The following is an 18985-nucleotide window of genomic DNA, read 5'->3' as shown; positions in this document are numbered from 1 at the left end:
GTGATAGCCAGGTCGCTTCTGAAAAAGCACTATATATCTCAGTGGGCCTTACCTGGTATAATAAAAAAAAATGTGTTCATAGTTTTGCTTAAATGATTATCGCTTTGCCGGAAGACTAATAGTGTTCAAAGCATTTGACTTGAGCACACGTTGTTCCGCTCGCTCAATTGCCGCTCCGAGCACGATTCAGCACCACCACTGCTCCCGGGGCGAGTGACCCCCCCCCCCCACCTTGCACGACACCAACGGTGGTTGTCTTCTGGAGAGATTGACCCCCCCCCCCCCCTAGTGCCGGATGAAGCTAGTGCGGGTCCTGTAGCATATGTTATAAAGGGGCCACAAATAAATAAAAACTTAAATATTAAAACACACATTTTTTTACTTGCATAGTAAAGTAATTGTATTGTTGCATTTTGCAAATAAAGCCAGATAATACAAATCGTTAACCTTAAACACCAAGTAGTTCATGAAAGTTGAAGGCAGTAGAGTACTATATTAATAGGGCAATAGCAGAATCACTGAACCCGAATTGAAAGCTTGAAAGCATTTAGCGCGGGGCTCGTAGCATATGCTACTTTTGCTACTCGGATAATCCGGCACCTCCCCCCCAGCCCCCACCATGGGAACGTGGAATTCATCACCGATTACTTAAGGCCACCAATGGAATTTTGCGTTACTGCACACCCATCCGACTTTTTTTGCATGTTCGGGAGCCAATTTTTCGACTTCTGGAGCGGTTCAGACGAGGACACGACGCGCTTGTGTGGGCGCTTTATTTATTTATATTCTTCCGAGCCAAATTGATTTGAAGTCAAAGGGAAGGTGCGCCGATATCTGGCTGACAAACCACCTACGTTCAATAACTACGGTCCCGTCCACCTGCCCTCAAATGTGTTTTGTTATATTTTTCTCACTCGTGACGCCCGGCAAGCTGCTTTGAACGTCCGTTTCGTGAGATTATACAACCCCGTTTCCGAGCTACAGACACGTACGCTTAGCATTCAATGTTTCGTAGCGTTTCACCATTTTTGTGAAATCGTTCTGATATTTAACCACGCGTTTCCAATGCGGTCGCAGAAGCAAATGAATACGTAACGCACCCGTGTAGAAATACAAACAATTTTTGTTTACAATGATTTCCCACTTTCAGTGCCTCGGCTGAGTGAAAATTATTTTCATGATATCTGGAGCACCGCCCGCGTGTTTTGCGTGGGATCCACGGCCTGAATTGAGGGTGGGGGAGGGGGATTGGCAGAGGCGTGACGTCAGCGCGACGCATGAGCGCGCCTCAACACCGTGGGATGCAGTGTGACGTCATCACAGAGGTACGCGCGCTGACGTCACTACCGCGTGCAATGAATGCCCACGCGCCAACAAGCCAAGCCAGTCGAATCTTGTTGTTTATAATGTTGTATGAGCGTATGAAACAAACCTAGTAATATATATATTTTTAAAACTTCTTTTGTAATGAAAACCATACAATGCATACACACGTTCAGGCTAAAGGTTATCACTGGATTTCCAATTTACTTTTCAACTCGAATATCAACAATTGGAAAACCGATGAGACGTACAACCGCAACCAAATCAAACTTAAAATAAAACCCACTGCTAGACCAGTATATACGTTTCCGTTACGTCCTTAATTTCTAATAAAATAAGTGCATTTTCGATCGGAGCGGTGCAGCAGTGGCTCCCGCACCGCGCCATGAACCCGGCGATCTGTGTTCAATTCCCGAGCGCGACAAACTTCGCACGGAGAGTGAAATCTGAATCTGTTCTGACGCCCCCACTGCCATTACCAGCCAACGCCGATCAGCACGGTGAAGTATGGCCAAACAACAACAACCCCCGTCGCAAACACGGCCTTGCAAAGGCCACGGGTCCAGCAGCAGTGGATTTGGCAAACGACAGCGAATTATTTAATTATCATCGCATATTCATCAGCGCGCGTTCAGGACTCGCCAAAAATGTTCTAACCGGCACAAGGTGATACCGACATTCTCCTGCATCCAAATGCGTGCGAGCCATCTCCCGGCATTAGTCCGTGGACGCGGAAACACAGCACGAGGTCCTCGCATCGCGCGCACGGCTCGCTCGGTGTATTTTACGCAGCCGTGGATAATGTAACCGGTGTTTATGAAGCCGCGTCTCCCCACGGTGCCGACTTGAACGCCCCTCCCCCCCCCCTTTTCAACCCTTTCCCGTTGTGAGCCACTGAAGAAGCAGATGGCGCGGTGGCGAACGCGGCCGCCGTCAGAGTCGGACACCGCAGCCGCTGCAGTGGGGGGCTCGCGAGCTAGCGGGGGGGGGGTATAAAAATAGCCTGGATAGCCCAGCTACCCTCGACCGTACTACCCACACCCCCCCCCCCCAGCCTCTCTCATCCTGCTGCTGCTGCTGCTGTCGAGCGAGTGCGAGCAAGTCGACTGAGAGTTAATACTTTGGCAGAGAGAAAATGAGACTCTCTCTGCTCACAGATGTTGCGTCTTCCACACACCCCTCCTCCTCCCCCTTTGTCTCTCTCTCTCGCAGCTTTTGACGTGTGCGTAATGAGCGGCCGGCGATGTAACCTGACGGCTGTAATGAAAACGTTGTTATGTTGTTAGAGGCTTCTGTGAAAATGAATTTTTCACTTTTTTTTTTAATATAGACGGGCGAAATAATCTTCACGCAATCAACCAAGATCGCATTGTCATTGTGGTCCAAAGCTGCTGATGCCACCGTCCCTCGGTCAACGGATTCTACCTTGTGCCACAACCCACCACAGCTGCTGCTGCTGCTGCTACGATACGCGACAGGGAACGAAATTATTTAATCTCAAGAAAATGCACGCGAAAAAATAATATTGTGGAACCATTAGCAGCGTGTGTCATTATTGTTCATAACACATATATTGTTTTTGTTGCAATTAACGCTCTTTTTTTATTCTACGGTTGCATAGAAATTCATATTCTTAGGTTTTTTCGGTAAAGTCACGTAGGTAAAACATTAAAATTAATGAAAGTAAAATAAAACAAAACAAAAAAATAAAATTCACGACGTTTCGGAGGCAACACAAGTCTCCGTCATCAGGTGGGACCGTCACAGCCGAATTAGCTGCATCAAGTGAGGCAATGATTCAAGATGTAATCCCTTATAATCAAGTTGAAGGGAGGTGCTTATAAGGGATTACATCTTGAATCATTGCTTCACTTGATGCAGCTAATTCGGCTGTGACGGTCCCACCTGATGACGGAGACTTGTGTTGCCTCCGAAACGTCGTGAATTTTATTTTTTTGTTTTGTTTTATTTTACTTTCATTAATTTTAATGTTTTACCTACGTGACTTTACCGAAAAAACCTAAGAATATGAATCATTGCAGTCACGAAAGCTTCAAATCTAGAATGCATAGAAATTCCTCCACCGACTCAGGAACCCCCCGGCAGAGATGAGCAATGCACGGTGCCCATTCGGAGTGCGTTGAACACTTAAGATCACGTGTTGTTGTTTTTAACGGTACCCATAATAATCATCATCATCATCAGCAGCAGCAGCAGCATCGACTGTAAACGCCGCTGCTAAAAAATAAAGCACCGTAACGCTGGCTCAGTAGGCCGTTAATTGACGTATTACGCAATTTGTACCTGGGGCTGCGTTCTTATGCAATCTAAAGGATGGTGGTGCCTGTCTGGAGGAGGGAGGGCCTCGTGCCCAATACTCCAGGCAGCAGCAGCAGGAGGAAGTTGCCATCCCGACGCGCGCACACAACGACGGTGGTGGAGCTCGCCACGAATCTCGCTTCTTCGTGCTGACGTCAAGGCATCGCCTAGCAACGCATCCCAACGCCCACACAGCTTAGCGTGCCCTTTTCACGGATTCCAGTCGTTGCAAACCACCCCCCCCCCCCCCGGTAAACCTTCAAAAATGAAAGAAAATAAAATGATGATGGTGGTTGGTGATGATGATCGTGGTGGTGGTGGTGGATGGTTGTTGTGATAGACCAACGTTCCACGCGGTGGTTAGCCAGCGACAGTTAGCGGCCACATCGTTTGCTCGTTTACGTGAGAGGAGACAAAGCAAGCCGCTAATGTACGTGTGTTGAACTTCTTTCGCGCCGTACATAGCCGACCGTGCAAATCATGTTGAAGAAGGAAGACGCTAAATAGTTGTACATCGCCGTGTGTGCCTTACACAGTGTTAAGAATAAAATGAAAACACAGGGTGGGGGGGGGGGGGTGAGCACACGTGCTCTGTGCAGGGGTCGGTGCACCCACAGTTCCTGAGCGCGTGTTGATGAACACGCGTGTTGATGAACACGCGTGTTGATGAACACGCGTGTTAATGAACACACGTGGACATGACGGAGCCGTGAGCGATCGCCAAGAGCTGGGCCACGGAACCGTTTGCATTGTGTTAATTCAATCATTACGTCAATCATTACGTAAATTCAATGAGTACGCGGTTTTCCAGGTGCGTGCGTGTTTTTTTTTTACACGAGGAACATGTTAACAGTCACGCAGAAAATAATGCAACGTTGGGTCAACGTTGGCGTGTCGTTGAACCCGCTGGACCAACGTTCCACGCTCATTTTCTAGAAGCTACTTTAAAATCGAGAACGCGTTCGGGGTGTGATTGTAACTGTTCCACCATCCATCCTGAAGTTCGGCACCGTTGTACAGGGTGGCCTATATGTCTTGTGACCCCTCAATTGATTGACTCCTAACATTGTTTTTCCTTTGCTTATTTATTTATGTTTTAAATAACCCATTACTTATGTATTTCAAACGGCTGATACGAGGTCACGTGCTCTAGAAGAACGGCTTGTAGTGAGAGTATGGGCTCATAAAAGATGACAAACTAGAAACATTCGATGAAAGATGTTCGAAAAGATTGTTCTGAAAGATGTAATGTTCATGATGATATTTAATACACTTGTATTGCTTACATTGCATTACCCACCTCATTAGTATACAACAACAAAAATCCGTTTCAGAGACATCTGAACGACCCTGTGCAATCAGAATATGTTTCATATTGGAAGAATCCGATGAGCTATGAAGCTCTTTTTCACGGCGCAGCGCCATGCATCGACGTCCCACGCGTGCCGCGTGGCACGGCCTCCAATTAGGAGCGCAGCTCCTTGCACGCTCCGTAATGATTACACCCCCCCCCCCCCAGCATGAATTCCCCAGAGCGTGTTTATTACACAGCACAACGGGCGATGTGGCAAGCAAAGCTCGGTAGGGGGGCTGCTACCGGTACCCCCACATCCACCCCACCCCCCCCTCCCCCCAAGGGAGCCAGCAAAGAGCTGAAACAGAACATGCTAAACACGGCCGAATCAGCACGCCATAAACACAAATCCCGGGCTACGGGCTCCGATCAATATCCCCGTCCCCCCTCAATCAATGATCCAGTAGCCCCCTCCACCATCCCACACATCTGCGCGATGAATTCTGCACGAGGTTCCTATTTTCAATTACGCAAGCGCGCAACGGGGGCCGGTTGATTTATTTTTATATAAACGGAAGGAATAGCGAGAAAGAGAGACAGAGCGAGAGAGACGGAGCGAAAGAGCCCCCCCCCCCCTCCCCCCTCCAATTTCTGTGTGTGTGTGTGCTAAATATGCCGCTAAAATTACACAAGCCGGCGGCTGCCTGCCCGCCCGCCCACCCGCCTGCCCGCCTGCCCACCTGCCCGCATGCCTGCCTGCCTGCCCGCCCGCCCGCCCGCTCCCGTCTCGTGGCCAGGCAGGCGAAATTGCCTGACGAATTATCATCCCACGTGACGCAAATCAGGCGGCGTTCTTTTACCGCCCCACCGCCCCCCCCCCCAAGTCTTTTATTGCCGCATTTGTATCACTCATCTGTGTTTATTGCCCAAGTCAATTCCTATGGATTAGCTCATTTAAAAGGCGTGCAACGTAACAAATCCTTACAACCGCAGTGAAATTGTCGGGCAGCGAAATATATTTTCCTCCCGTGTTAATATGTGTTTCCTCCTCCTCCTCTCCGTTGCCTCTTTTTTAGTCGTCGTCGTCGTCGTTGTTGTTATTTGGGAGCCGCCAGGTAAAGCTCACCTCAAATCTCCTCCGTCCCTCGTTTAATAGGTGGCACGGAGGAGGTAAAGCCTGCGCCCTATTTCGTATTCTCTTCACGACGACGGGAGGGAGGGAGTGCCATTTCACCCTAAGCCTGTTGCAGTCGACTTAGTGAAGTCGAAAATGATGAAGCGGTGATTAATCAGCAACTCCCAGGCGGAGGGGAGACAGAGAGAGAGGGGGGGGGCAGAAAAACTTCGCAAACAGTGCTGGGGTCGATCGAAACAGCGGTGAACGTCCGAGCCAGTGCGTCTCTTAATCAGCAGCATCACAGAGTCAATTAGGAGCCGGACAAAACGTGAGTGTGCGTGCGCACGCGGTACCGGAACCCAATGTGCATTCGGGACGGTGAACACACACACACGTATATGAAAACGCCAATTCCGATTTTACGTTGCAGTAGCCGAGGGTTTTTTGGGCTCGCCAAATCGGCGTGGCGTGCTCGCGTTCGCAAAATATTTTATTTTTACCCCGTCCGGAGGTGAAATCAACCCCATCGTCCCTCTGGGGTTGATTCACACACACACATACAAACAAGTGCCGGATTGTCGCAGGGTTGACATTAACTGGGCTTTGTTGCTACAAATGCACCGTGCCCTGCCACAGAACGGTGGCATGGCTCGGGCCCCCCGCCCCCCCCCCCCGACCGCGCTCTCTATTGAGCACGGAGAAGGCCCTCACGCCTCGTCTCAATGAGAACGAGCGCTGTGGAAACACCGGCGTGGGCCGAGAGTTGGGTTTCTTTTTTTGGCGTGCGAGAAGTTTGAATTTCCCGTGGCAAGTTTCGGATTAGGAGACTATGTCGTGTAAAATGTGGCCGCTCGCAATGGGAACCCATGAGTGCTTCCGTTACTAGATATCCGTGAAAAAGAATTCCTCCAGTATAATAACATATTCAAATTCTGAGTAATTGCAACGGATGGCATCCCTTGGCAAGTGAAACATCTCCCTTGCATGTTGCTGGGCCACATTTAACCTCCAGCAATGCCCCCCTATCGTATGGTTAATAGCAGCATTTGCAAAGGGTATACTTAGATCGAGTTTGTATATATGCCGATTGAGAACATCATCGGATGTGGAATGAACTTTGTCATCCCGCTACGAGGAAGTGGATATCAAGGGGCGACTGTTCCGGACGCGTTCCGTGCTGTGTATGTTGAACTTATTTTTGCAGTCGTACGTAGCCAAACGTGTGGGGGAAGGACAACAAACTAAACACAACAATACATGGTGTAAAGTTCACCGCAAAGCTGCAGCGTGGATCGTCTTGCGATCGTCGTCAACCGTGCATCAGATGTTGATCCGCATCGCCCAACCTCCAGCGATGAGCGGCGTGTTCCTATCCAATCACCCAAAAAGCATCCTCTCAAAAGCGGAGTTTTACGACTTCTCTGCACACTGCTGAAAAATGGAAGTGCATAAAGTACGACAAAAAAAAACTAAACTATATATTTAGACGACGAACGGCTGAAGCCTAGAAGGCCTGCAAATGAAACATTCTGTTCACATACATCCCAAGGCTTGAGCATGCATGAAACACTGCCGACATGAGAGGTAATGGAAAAAACTCCGACCAGGACGAGAAAAAAAGACTCGACATTAATGTTTAAGAGTCGCAGTGAATTATTTAAAAATGTCAGATCTTAATATTACCCCGCGTGCATCCGAAACGCCGTGTGCTTCCGAGTGTTCTGCAACTCGGTGGAGAGGAGGGCTCGCGACGCGCGACAGATGCGCGTGACTCGCGGGGTCAAAGGTCGCACAAGTGGAACGATGGTCGCGGTGTCCGTGCAACAGACCGCCCAGCTGGCACGTCCCCGTAAGTCTGTGATCTGTGCGTGCGCACGCGCGCACGTGTGCACGTGCACACGCACACGTGTGCACGTACGCACGTGCGCACGTGTGCGTGTGGGGAACGGCAGTGTAGCCGTGAGCGCTACGAAGCTGGGCGACCCGGGTTCGATTCTCGCTCACGGCCACCAACACCATTGACGAAGATATAAACTGGTCCTGGGCCTCCCCCTAGGTCGACTCGGCCTCAAATGAGTACCTGGTGTGATGTGTAAACATCGCCACTCGGGAAACAAAGGCGGCCAGGCGTGTCGCTGTACACCCACCCCCTCGTGTGCCGTGCTGACCTTTATAGGTGCTGCTCGCTAACAGCACTTTGATGTCCTTCTCCTGCACCTGCGGGGATCTACAACGTCACACTGTCAAGCAGACAGCTTCTATTTTACGTTTAATATGCCGCCCGCAGCAATGACCAGGGTGGCCTGCACGATTCGAACAGGGGCAACCTCTGCCAAAAAGGGTGAACGCTCGAGCGCTGGGCCGTGTCACCGCCGCGCGCTGCGTCTCGTAATGAAACAAATTGCTGCTATCATCCCGCAAGGAAGACCTCCTCACTTTGTATTTCTGCTTAATAACATTAAAATTACGTACCACTAGAAGAGCATTGTTTTTGTCTTTGCTGTCTTTAGTTTATTGTCTTTCTGCCACACCTCCGGTTGGCACGGTTGGCTACGTATGGCGTGAAAGAAGTTCAACGTACGGTAGACCTCCTCACTTTGTATTGCTGCTTAATAACATTAAAATTACGTACCACTAGAAGAGCATTGCTTTTGTCTTTGCTGTCTTTAGTTTGTTGTCTTTCTGCTACACCTCCGGTTGGCACGGTTGGCTACGTATGGCGTGAAAGAAGTTCAACGTACGGTAGACCTCCTCACTTTGTATTTCTGCTTAATAACATTAAAATTACGTACCACTAGAAGAGCATTGCTTTTGTCTTTGCTGTCTTTAGTTTGTTGTCTTTCTGCCACACCTCCGGTTGGCACGGTTGGCTACGTATGGTGTGAAAGAAATTCAACGTACGGTACGCACATGCAGATGTCACTCGTCACTGATGCGAGCTGTGCCCCGAAATCGGAAGCAGGTCACCAGGTATGTAGCGCAGTGTGTTAGCTACTAGTTCTTTTTTTTATCAAAAACTGATCGTAATTTTATCTACATTTAAAAAATGAGCTTTACAGACAGATTTGCGACCTCAAACACACGAACTACACATGCATAGACCAGGCTTCTGTATTAATAATGCATGCGCGTTATGTTAGTCTAATGGATTAACTCAACAGGGACAATTTTAGACACCGTTTACATCCCATCGTTGCCAAGATAACACTATAATAAAAGCTTAATCACATGGACAAGACTAAAGACATATGAAGATATATATATACAGGAGATGAGTTTAGAATTTTAACATGACGGATTTTAGACTATTGAGGGCAATTTCAGATATATATATTTTAGATGTTTAGGATCACTTACATGATGCGACAATTTTACGTGATTTTGTGCTCACAAAGTGGATGTCCCCGCATGGCACGTGACGTCACTTTTGGTAGCACGTGATGTCACGAGAAGAGACGTCACTGATATTTTCTGATGAATCAGGCACATCGGTGAGAGTTGGTACACCATTGAGGAATACCATTGATGCACTTGATTTTAAAACTCAAATCATTTGAAAACTCAAAATAAATTAAATCATTGTGATTTAATTTATCTAAAATTTTTACCTACGTGACTTTACCGAAAAAAACAAAGAGTATGAATCCTTGCAGTCACGAAAACTTCAAATCTAGAATTTGAAAACTTCTTTATTCAGATTGCAAACGCATTTCTTCAGAACTGCTATAGTTGCTTCCACATGCTGTACATACCGACGTGCAAAATCCAGCAAACTCAAAACTCTTGCAAGAAATTGGCCAACACCTCTTGAGTCAAGAGGTGGAAGGGGGGGGAGCCATCATCTCATTAAAAAATCTGCAAAACCACAAAATGAATATCTCTCAAATGGCAGAGCCGTACCGAGCGAGGACATTAAAAGACAATCTACCCGGCACTCACGATCGAAATGAGGATGATACACACGCTGTCACGATAACCGTCGGTATACGTTAAGGCTAATCCATCGCGAAAGGCCCCATTATTACCACGTGTGCTAATGGCGTCGAGGCAGCCGCGGCGACGCGGAGGAGAAGGACCCTGGACAGTCAGAACCAGAATATCGATTTATCCTCGAGGAAATCCAATAAGCTATGAAGCTCTTTGTTTCCCCCCACACGTGAGTGTTCCAGCCGTCGCCAGGGACACTGTCGCCGTCTGTCGACGAGTCTGTGGCAGGCGCGCGACAAATTAATCGGAAGTTTTGTTTGTGCCGTGTCTAAGTCGTTGTGTCTAAGTCGTTTGGCTCGACGAGCCCTGGCAACGTGGACTGAATGATGAGATTCCAGATTTGAAGCTTTCGTGACTGCAAGGATTCATATTCTTAGGTTTTTTCGGTAAAGTCACGTAGGTAAAAAATTAAAATTAATAAAAGTAAAATAAAAATCACGACGTTTCGGAGGCAACACAAGCTTCCGTCTTCAGGTGGAACCGTCACAGCACGATAGCTGATAGCTGATTCAGCTATCGTGCTGTGACGGTTCCACCTGAAGACGGAAGCTTGTGTTGCCTCCGAAACGTCGTGATTTTTATTTTATTTTTGACCCCCCTCCCCCGTCACACGGTGTTAGACCCCCCCCTTAAATATGACGTCAAAAAGCTCTGCCCTCCCCCCCCCAAAAAAAATAAAACATGCTTCAAATCGCTTGAAACTATTGTCATTGCAGTGCGTATTTAATGTGGCGCTGCACTCTGATGTTGTAGGAGAAAACATTTATTAAAAAGTCTATTTAATTCAGTAGTACGTGTTGTCTATATTTATATAAAGTTGCGCATTTTGATGTGACGCCACATTTCTCAAGCCCCCCCCCTCCTCGTCACACATCGTCACAAATGTCTGACCCCCCCCCCCCCCAGGTGCGTGACGTCATTTACGGACGGCCCTTATGTACAGTGCAAAAGAAGTTCAACATACGCACATACATACGTAAACGGTGGCAGCTATCGGACACGCGAAAATCTCAATCATTGCCAGGACCGCTGCGACCACCCGACTGGCCGAGCAGCAACGTCGCCGGCACGGATCCCAACTCCGCCAAAATGTGTTCTCAGAGGAGACAAAGTGGCTACCACGCGTGCGTCCTTGGTCTCGGTTGAAGGCATTTGCGGAATCTGTCAGTGGTGGCGTTCACGATGATGATGATGCCACGTGGCCAACTCCCGAGGTCTGCCATCTCAGGATGCATGGTGACCGCCACAACAAAACTGAAAAGTGATGAGGGACCCTGGCAATGTGCCAGACGTGGGCTTAGCGTTAGGGGTAGTACTAGTGATAGTAGCTGCTGGGCTAGCTGGTTAGGGCCAATGGTAGGACTAGTGATAGTAAATATAAAACTCTCCCTCTGGATTTCCCAACAGACTGTTAGGGTGAGTGCACCGATAGAGCAACCATGAACGGCCAACGTGGCACACCACGTGGTGGTGGTGTGGCTAGCACCATGACCGGCCCGCCTCTCGTCTCCCCAGGGGCGATGTCTGTAAACTGCACCAGGCACTTATTTAAGACTGAGCTGACCTCGGCGCTCAGGATGGGTTCAGATAACCGGCACACGCACGCACGCACACACGCACACAGACCTCCGCCACGATCCCGATCCAGTCACGTGACGATGTCCGACCCCTCAAGTGACGCCCGACCACCCCCCCACCTCCCCGCAAACATTGAACGCCACCGCTCCCCACCGCACTCACTCACGCACGCGGCGAATGCCGCCCCCGCGCGCCGCTCGTCGCTACCCCCCCCAGCCCGCAGCTCGTCCGCGCTCCTCCCACGACGCCGCAGATATTTCGGGAGGGGGAGGAGGCTAGGGTAGGCGGCCGAATCTGCAAATTTGCAGCGGTTTATTGTGCTACTCCGTCGGTCCGTGCCGTACCGCGAGCGCAATAATTACTTCGTTAGGGTGCGCCAGAGAGTCCGGATCAAGCTTTGCCGAGAGCCAAAGAAGTGGCTTTTAAATATTAACGGCCTTAAAAAAAAACGCTTAGACGCGTTCGGAGGTAAAGGAACGCGAATGGCGACGCTCACCGTTGCGTTCGTGGGGCTGCTTCGTTAACCATCGGGAAGGTCTCGCGTCGAGCACGCGTTGTTGCAGTGCAAGCCCCTTCCACGCACGCCGCATCAATCGGCGGAGAGCGGCGCTCGCGAGAGGCTTTCACCGCTCGCGCCGTGCAGCGGCACGCGCGGATTTGTGCGCCGCTCGAGCGAGACCGCGTGGATTTGGCGTGAACGCGCGCACGCCCGCACGCAGCAGAGACCCTCTCTGTCAAATCCACTGCTGGATGAGCAGCGCTATATAACATTCTGTGCGGGTCACGGTGGAGGGGGTGGGGGCTATTTGACCGAACGTCGCCACCGCGCCGGTCAGTGTGAGATGGAGAGCGCTGGAAGCATAGATGTTGGAGCATAGTACGGTACAACGATGGATTGTGGATGCACTGCCCTCTGCTGCTGGCAACGTCGCCCCGTAGCGGCCTGCAGCGCCTGTCTAACGTGCAGTAGGGGACGCCCATCCAAGCAGACTCAGACTATTTATTTAGACTGGCGGAGGAATCCGATGAACTAGGAAGCTCTTTGTCACAGATGCCCAGTCCAGTGTAAGCAATATCCAGGCTCGTTCTGGGTGATGTGGTCCGTGAGAGGTGCATAATTACGAGTACACGGAGAAAACAAAAAAGACAAAGATCCCCCGTATAGCCTTAACAGACTGTAGGGGCAAGTGCTGTTAGCGAGCACCTATGAAGGCCGAAATGGTACACGAGGGGGTGGGTGGCCAGCACCACATCCGACCACCTTTGTCTCCCCAGTGGCGATGTTTACACACTGCACCGGGTACTCATTTGAGGCTGAGTCGACCCAGGGGAGGCCCAGAACCGGTTCAGATAATCGTCACTGGTGTTGGCCGTGAGTGGGAATCGAACTCGGGTCGCCGGGTTCATAGCGCAGTGCGCTAACTGCTACATTACCGCTCCCCTACCCGGAGAAAACACACAGATAGACACATACATGGGGGGAGAACACTCAAGGCTTTGCACAGGTGGCTTCAATAACCTACTGCTGTGCTGCCATCTCGAGGCCACCTCTCAGCCCAAAATCTACAAAACCAGGGGATTTTCGGCAAGTACGAACCAGGCTCAATCCTGCTTTGGGCTCTCACGTGCCCGAGAAGATCAGGCACATTCGAGGCTTCGTTGTCGTGCTCACACAACGATCAAACCCGTCATCGTCGTCGGTGGCCATGATCTATCTGCTTCTGGATGAGCGCCTCGCTATGCAATCACAATCTCTTGTGGGAGGCAGTCCACTTCGGCACGATCCCTCATCTGGGTGCCATTCCGCCGTTAAGGTCTCGACCACCGGCCATCAGCCCGATCCGGCGACGTGTCCTGCCCAAATGCCATTCATTTTCTGCTAATATTCAAGGGGCACGTGTCCTCATGTCCCATAGGGGATAAAGATTATTAATTGACTATTCAAGCTACACATTTCCTTCTCAAAACGGCACCTCCGATTAGCACGGTTGGCTGTGTACGGCGCGAAAGAAGTTCAACATACATACGTAAACACACACACACATATATGCATAAACTGGCAAAACTCTTAGCTGGGATGTGCGTGCAGATACAGCAGGGGACTGTGGCGTTCTGGGACACCCAGTGAGAGCCCTTGGCTTGCAGCCACCTCCACAATGAATGCACCGCACTTGCCGCAGTACTGCAGAGACCAAACGCGAGTTAAATATTGGTTTTTAAAAGTCTTCGCATTAAATCAGTGGGCGGAGGGTCCCCACTGATTTACTCCTGCATATGGTGAATATATACATCAAGGGAAAGACGCGCACACACACGCCGTCTCTCTCTCTCCCTCTCCCTCCTCCTCTAATGCGTTTCCGCCTTGTAGTGGTGATGTGAGAAATCCAGTAGAATGCAGCACTGCAAGTAGGTTTCTGGCCTATCTGTGCCAACTCTCGAACATCAACCTTCGCTCAGCTGGAGGTCGCTCGTTCTCTTCTGCCCCCCCCCCCCCACTCGGTGGTCTGAATGTCCCTTCCCCAGCCATCCGAGCTGTCGACTCTGCCACTGTTCAAGTGCAGACTCAAGTTCTTTCCTCGTCTCCCTCTGCGTTGCTGCAATTGTGGCATTGCACAACAGCTCGTTAATACTCGCACACAATGTGGCGCCACGGTGGCTAGGAGACGTTAACTACCTCGTCTGGTATACAGGGGGTCGTGGGTTCGAGCCCGACCCTGACGCCTGCTGCTGTATATTTGGAGTTCGCGTGTCTCTCTCTCTCCGCATGGTCACGTGGATTTTTCTCCGGGTCCTCCGCTTCCACATTTAGAAGCAGGCATTTAGAGTATTTGGATGCTATAGATGTCCATATAAGCCACTTGGTTGAGCTATAATTTCTGGCTAGGTCGCTTCTGATCAAGAGCTATACAGCTGTGGGCCTTACCTGTTTCAATAAAAAGAAATCAATAAAAAGTTAAATTTCAGCTACATTTCACTGGGTACAATGACTAATTAACAGACGTATAGCGGTGTTGCAGTGGTTGGTGCGCCGTGCTGTGAACCTGGAAATATGAGCCGGAATTCCCGGTCACGGCTATCATCAGTGGTGAACGGTAATTGAAATGGTCCAGGTTCATCCCCGCTAGCCATCATCAATCTGCACCAATCAGCCAAGGTAGAAAAAAACGCCCCGTGACCTACACGGCTTGAGGAGGGTTCGCTCGAAGATCATTATTGTACGCGTATATCCCCTTTTATCGATCCACTGCTGGATGAGGGCCTCCCCCCAAGCCCGTTGCAGGTCGTGGGGTTTATTGGGGTTCATATGACCGTGGGCATTTTCGTTCTCTTCTAGCATGTGCACCAACAGGCGCACCAACAGTTCCACATGCACTCCCTTTTAGCCCCGCCCCCCCACCCCATACGTTCCATTCATTGGCTACCACATTCAGATAAGCCCCTCCCTACCTCCTCCCCCCTTAACTTGTATTTAAGAACTTGTATCCTGGAATCTTTGCCTCACTTGATACAGCAAATCTAGCTGTGACGGTCCCACCTGATGACGGAGACTTGTGTTGCCTCCGAAACGTCGTGATTTATATTTAATTTTATTTCATTCATTACTTTTAGTAATTTTTAATTTCATTTTTACCTATGTGACTTTACCGAAAAAACCTAAGAGTATTTATATGAGCGTACTTCAACAAGCTGGTCGGTGACGGGTTGATGAAGGTGGAGAGCATAGACGTGGCAATAACGCAAGTACAAATCACATTATCGATGGATTTGCTGTCCTGTCTCCTGCGGCCCCACCTTGCGTCGTTGTTATTACTCCGATTTTAACGTCAATAAATGCCACGGGAAGGACCGTTCAGTGTGTGTTTGCCCGGCGAACAGTAGCAGGGCCCAGCAGCCCGTCCCCCCTGTCGCCACCTCCAAATCGGCTCGCCCGCCCTCAGCCGCAAGTGTCAGAACCGCGGAGGCAGCACTGAGCAAGCGACTTCCACGATGGAGCAATAACACAACAACAATAAGTAATGCCAAGCCACCACCAGCACTACCGCCCACTCTGTATATATGTTTGTTCATTTCTCAGAAACGTCTCCATTATTTTAAACCACGACGGCAGCGACGCATCGCAAAGCTTGTGGCCGCGACGGCTAAAACGCTGTCAGTCTAAATGTTCATCACCTTAGCAGGGGACGACGTAAATAAGAGAGCGCTTTAAAAAAAACCGCAGGGACACGCGCGACGCGGCGGCCGGCCGCCAGTACGTTTTGGGACAGCCGCGATTTTCGCGTCCTCTCGAATCTCACGCGCGTCGGCCGGCAAACTGGCCCCACGACCACCGCAGCCACAGCCGCCGGGCTCTCATTAGACACAAAGCGCTTGCCGCGGTTGAACCACAACACCTCGCTGCTGATCGCGTCAAGGAGCATAAACTATCATCACGTGAACTCCGATCAGCCTCCTCGCAGCAGCAGCGGATTTTGGCTGCCCATCCAACAAAGGCGGTCACAGGATCGCGCGCTTTCGGATGCGCTTCTGCGGCCGTCTGGAACGCTCTTCCTTCCGATATCAGGAGGCGACTGGAGCTGAACGCTTTATAAATCTGCATTGAAATCTCATTTCTTTTAAACTGCTTTTTGTGTTTAGTTTGTTGTCCTTTCCCCGCACCTCCGATCAGCACGGTTGGCTACATACGGCCATGCAAGACCTGGGTTACAGGCGGTGCGCAAGTAGCCACGCAGCGCGCTCACGACGCAAGCGAGCGGTCTGACGTTCGCCCCCCGTGGATGTGGGACGACGGAATGTCCCTCTGGGCATCAGCGAGGGCCACGATGGCCTCGAGGCGAGGCCACACGTCTCGAGCAGGTGGCCATCAGACAGCCGACATCAGCAAAGTTTCACTCCCACTCGGTGTCAGGGTGGCTCCTTCTCCCTTGCTCTTCCCACCATGGCTGAGAGCTCCCTCATCCTTTCCTCTGGCTGTCTACACGGCCAAGGTTCTCCTTCTGTGTACGTCAGGGAATTCAGTTGAGTTGTGCGCTGTGGAGGAGGAGGCTCGTTCAAGGACCCGACTGGACGGTTCGAGGTAGCCGCCCTCCAGCAATAGCGGAGGGCAGAGGAGCGACGCTCACAACAACGAACAGAGTGCCGGACAAATACAATGCATACTCTTTGGTTCTTTCGGTAAAGTCACGTAGGTATGGAATGAAATAAAATTAATCACGACGTTTCGATCGCGACACAAGCGGTCGTCCTCAGGCGGAACAAAATATGATCCCGTTCAGCAGTTCCACTGCTACATTATATTTTTTTCCGCCTGAAGACGACCGCTTGTGTTGCGATCGAAACGTCGTGATTTATTTTATTTTATACCTACGTGACTTTACCGAAAGAACCAAAGAGTATGGATTCCTGCAGTCACGAAAGCTGCAAATCAAGATAAATACAATGCAGCAAAAGTTGTCCTAGTTGGTAAACCCAAATACATCGGTCTGTGCCATGACCCACTGCCAGCAGCGAGCCTTCGACACGACACATGGCCTCAAAGTGTTACATATCATGGTACAAGCGCTGTAGTGACATCAATGCTGTCCTTGTGTGCACAGGTGTGTGTGTGCGTATGGGTGTGTGCGTGCGTATGGGTGTGTGTGTGTGTGCGTATGAGTGGGTGTGTGTGTGTGTGTGAGTGGGTGTGTGTGTGAGTGTGTGTGAGTGTGTGTGTGAGTGTGTGTGTGCAAGAGCGCATATCGACGTTCTTCACCTGACTCCTGTGAGCGTGGTCCCAAATTACGGCGCGGCGAGGGCATAAATCTGGAAGCTGTGACCAGCGGCAGAACACGGAGCCATGAAGGATGCAATCGATGTCCCCCCCCCCACGGACGTTTTGAAATAAAATAAAATAAAAATGCACCTCTTGAAACCGGTGTTGAAGATGTTGGCCAAAACGGAACGGTACGGACGACGCGACCACAACTTACTCAGCGCGCAGCCATCTCTGCTCCTTGCCGTCAACAAAAAAAACACATGCGTTCTCAAGGCGTGCGAGCGTGAGTGAGCGCATTTGTGTGCGCGTGTGAGCGAGCGATGACGCGTGGACGAGTATGAGATAACAATGGATAATATTCAACGCGCTCCTGGGCCTCCCCTAGGTCGACTCAGCCTCAAATGAGTACCTGGGACGGTGTGTAAACATCTCCACTCGGCGGCCGGGCGTGGTGCTGGCCACCCACTCCCTCGTGTGCCGTACCGACCTTCATTGATGTTCGCGAACAGCACTTGCCCCGACAGTCTGTAAAGGCTATACGGGGGATATTTTTCCTTGTGTACACATATCCTAATCATTTCAGACCAGGGCAGTCCTACAACAGATGCCATATTCTCTGTCCGCCCGCTGCAGCAGAGGTGTATGGAATTTCAGCAGGACCTACATCTCTGCATTGTTGATGTAGGTCCTGGTCAAGGTCTACGTTACCATTAATAGGCCAGAGCTCCGCTTTACTATTTGTGCTTTCAATTATTAACGACCTTGATGGTAGGCGGGCCCAGGTAAAGCTGCGTGTCCGGGAGTCAGGGCCAGTTTCTGTCCACCTGTGCGCAAGTGAGCGCGGCACGATGGAGCGTGAACTTGCGTGCGTGTGCGTTGCGCTGGGTCGACTCACCGCCTGCTCCTGGCAGATGTGCGTCAGCCTCTCCACCTCCTCTTCGGCCTGCTGCTTGACGCGCTCGCAGTGCTGCAGGATGAGCTCGTTCTCCTCCTTGATGGGCAGCACGTACGCTGCGCGGGGCGCACCACAGACACGCCCGGATCGTTAGCGAGCGCGCAGACCGAACGAGCCGGAGCGCGCCACCCCCAGCCCCCCTCCCCCCTCCCCACTCGATCGAGTCGCGAGGCTCAACCTCCGGACGGTGCTCGGATTGACGAGGGACCACCACGCACCACCGACCGTCGTGGGGCAGCGCGGGCAACGTTGTGGGCAGCAGATACAGCAGCCGAGGGGGCAGCGCGGAAAACATTTCCACCGTGGTGCTGCTCGTGGTGGTGGTGGTGGGGCACAGTCCACAACCCACGACCCGGAAGGGTCCTCCTCCAGCAGTGGATTGATATCTTAGGGCCGGGCGTATTTTAAACCAATCGCTGTCCACGGTGATTACATGAATCGCTGTGGACAGCGATTGAACTCAGGATGTTACGACAATCTGATGCGCCAACTGCTTCATCACCACGACGACCCCCCGTGCATCCGACATCAAGTGTTGTGGCAAATCCTGTGAGAGAACACTCTAATGATCATGAAGGCACACACAGGAGTGGGGGGGGGGCAGAATCACACTTGGCTGCCTTTGTCTCCCCAGTGCTGATCGTGATACCACCGTGCCTA

The 18985-nt window shown here is 50.8% G+C and overlaps 1 protein-coding gene across 1 annotated transcript in view; it reads right to left on the bottom strand.

Moving 5' to 3' along the window:
* The window catches only part of LOC144734833 (uncharacterized), a 57488-nt gene extending 38868 nt beyond the window's left edge, over positions 1 to 18620 (bottom strand). The window contains exons 1-2 of the mRNA XM_078617237.1: positions 18551 to 18620; positions 18266 to 18381 (exon numbers count right to left, since the gene is read on the bottom strand). Coding sequence (XP_078473363.1) covers positions 18266 to 18381; positions 18551 to 18620 — 186 coding nt within the window. The remainder of the gene's footprint in view (positions 1 to 18265; positions 18382 to 18550) is intronic.
* Between the last annotated feature and the right edge of the window lie 365 nt (positions 18621 to 18985).

The sequence above is a fragment of the Lampetra planeri genome, chromosome 3, assembly GCF_965212315.1.
Source record: "Lampetra planeri chromosome 3, kcLamPlan1.2.h2, whole genome shotgun sequence".
Classification (NCBI taxonomy): Eukaryota; Metazoa; Chordata; class Hyperoartia; order Petromyzontiformes; family Petromyzontidae; genus Lampetra; species Lampetra planeri.
This window is presented reverse-complemented; position numbering and strand designations above follow the sequence as displayed.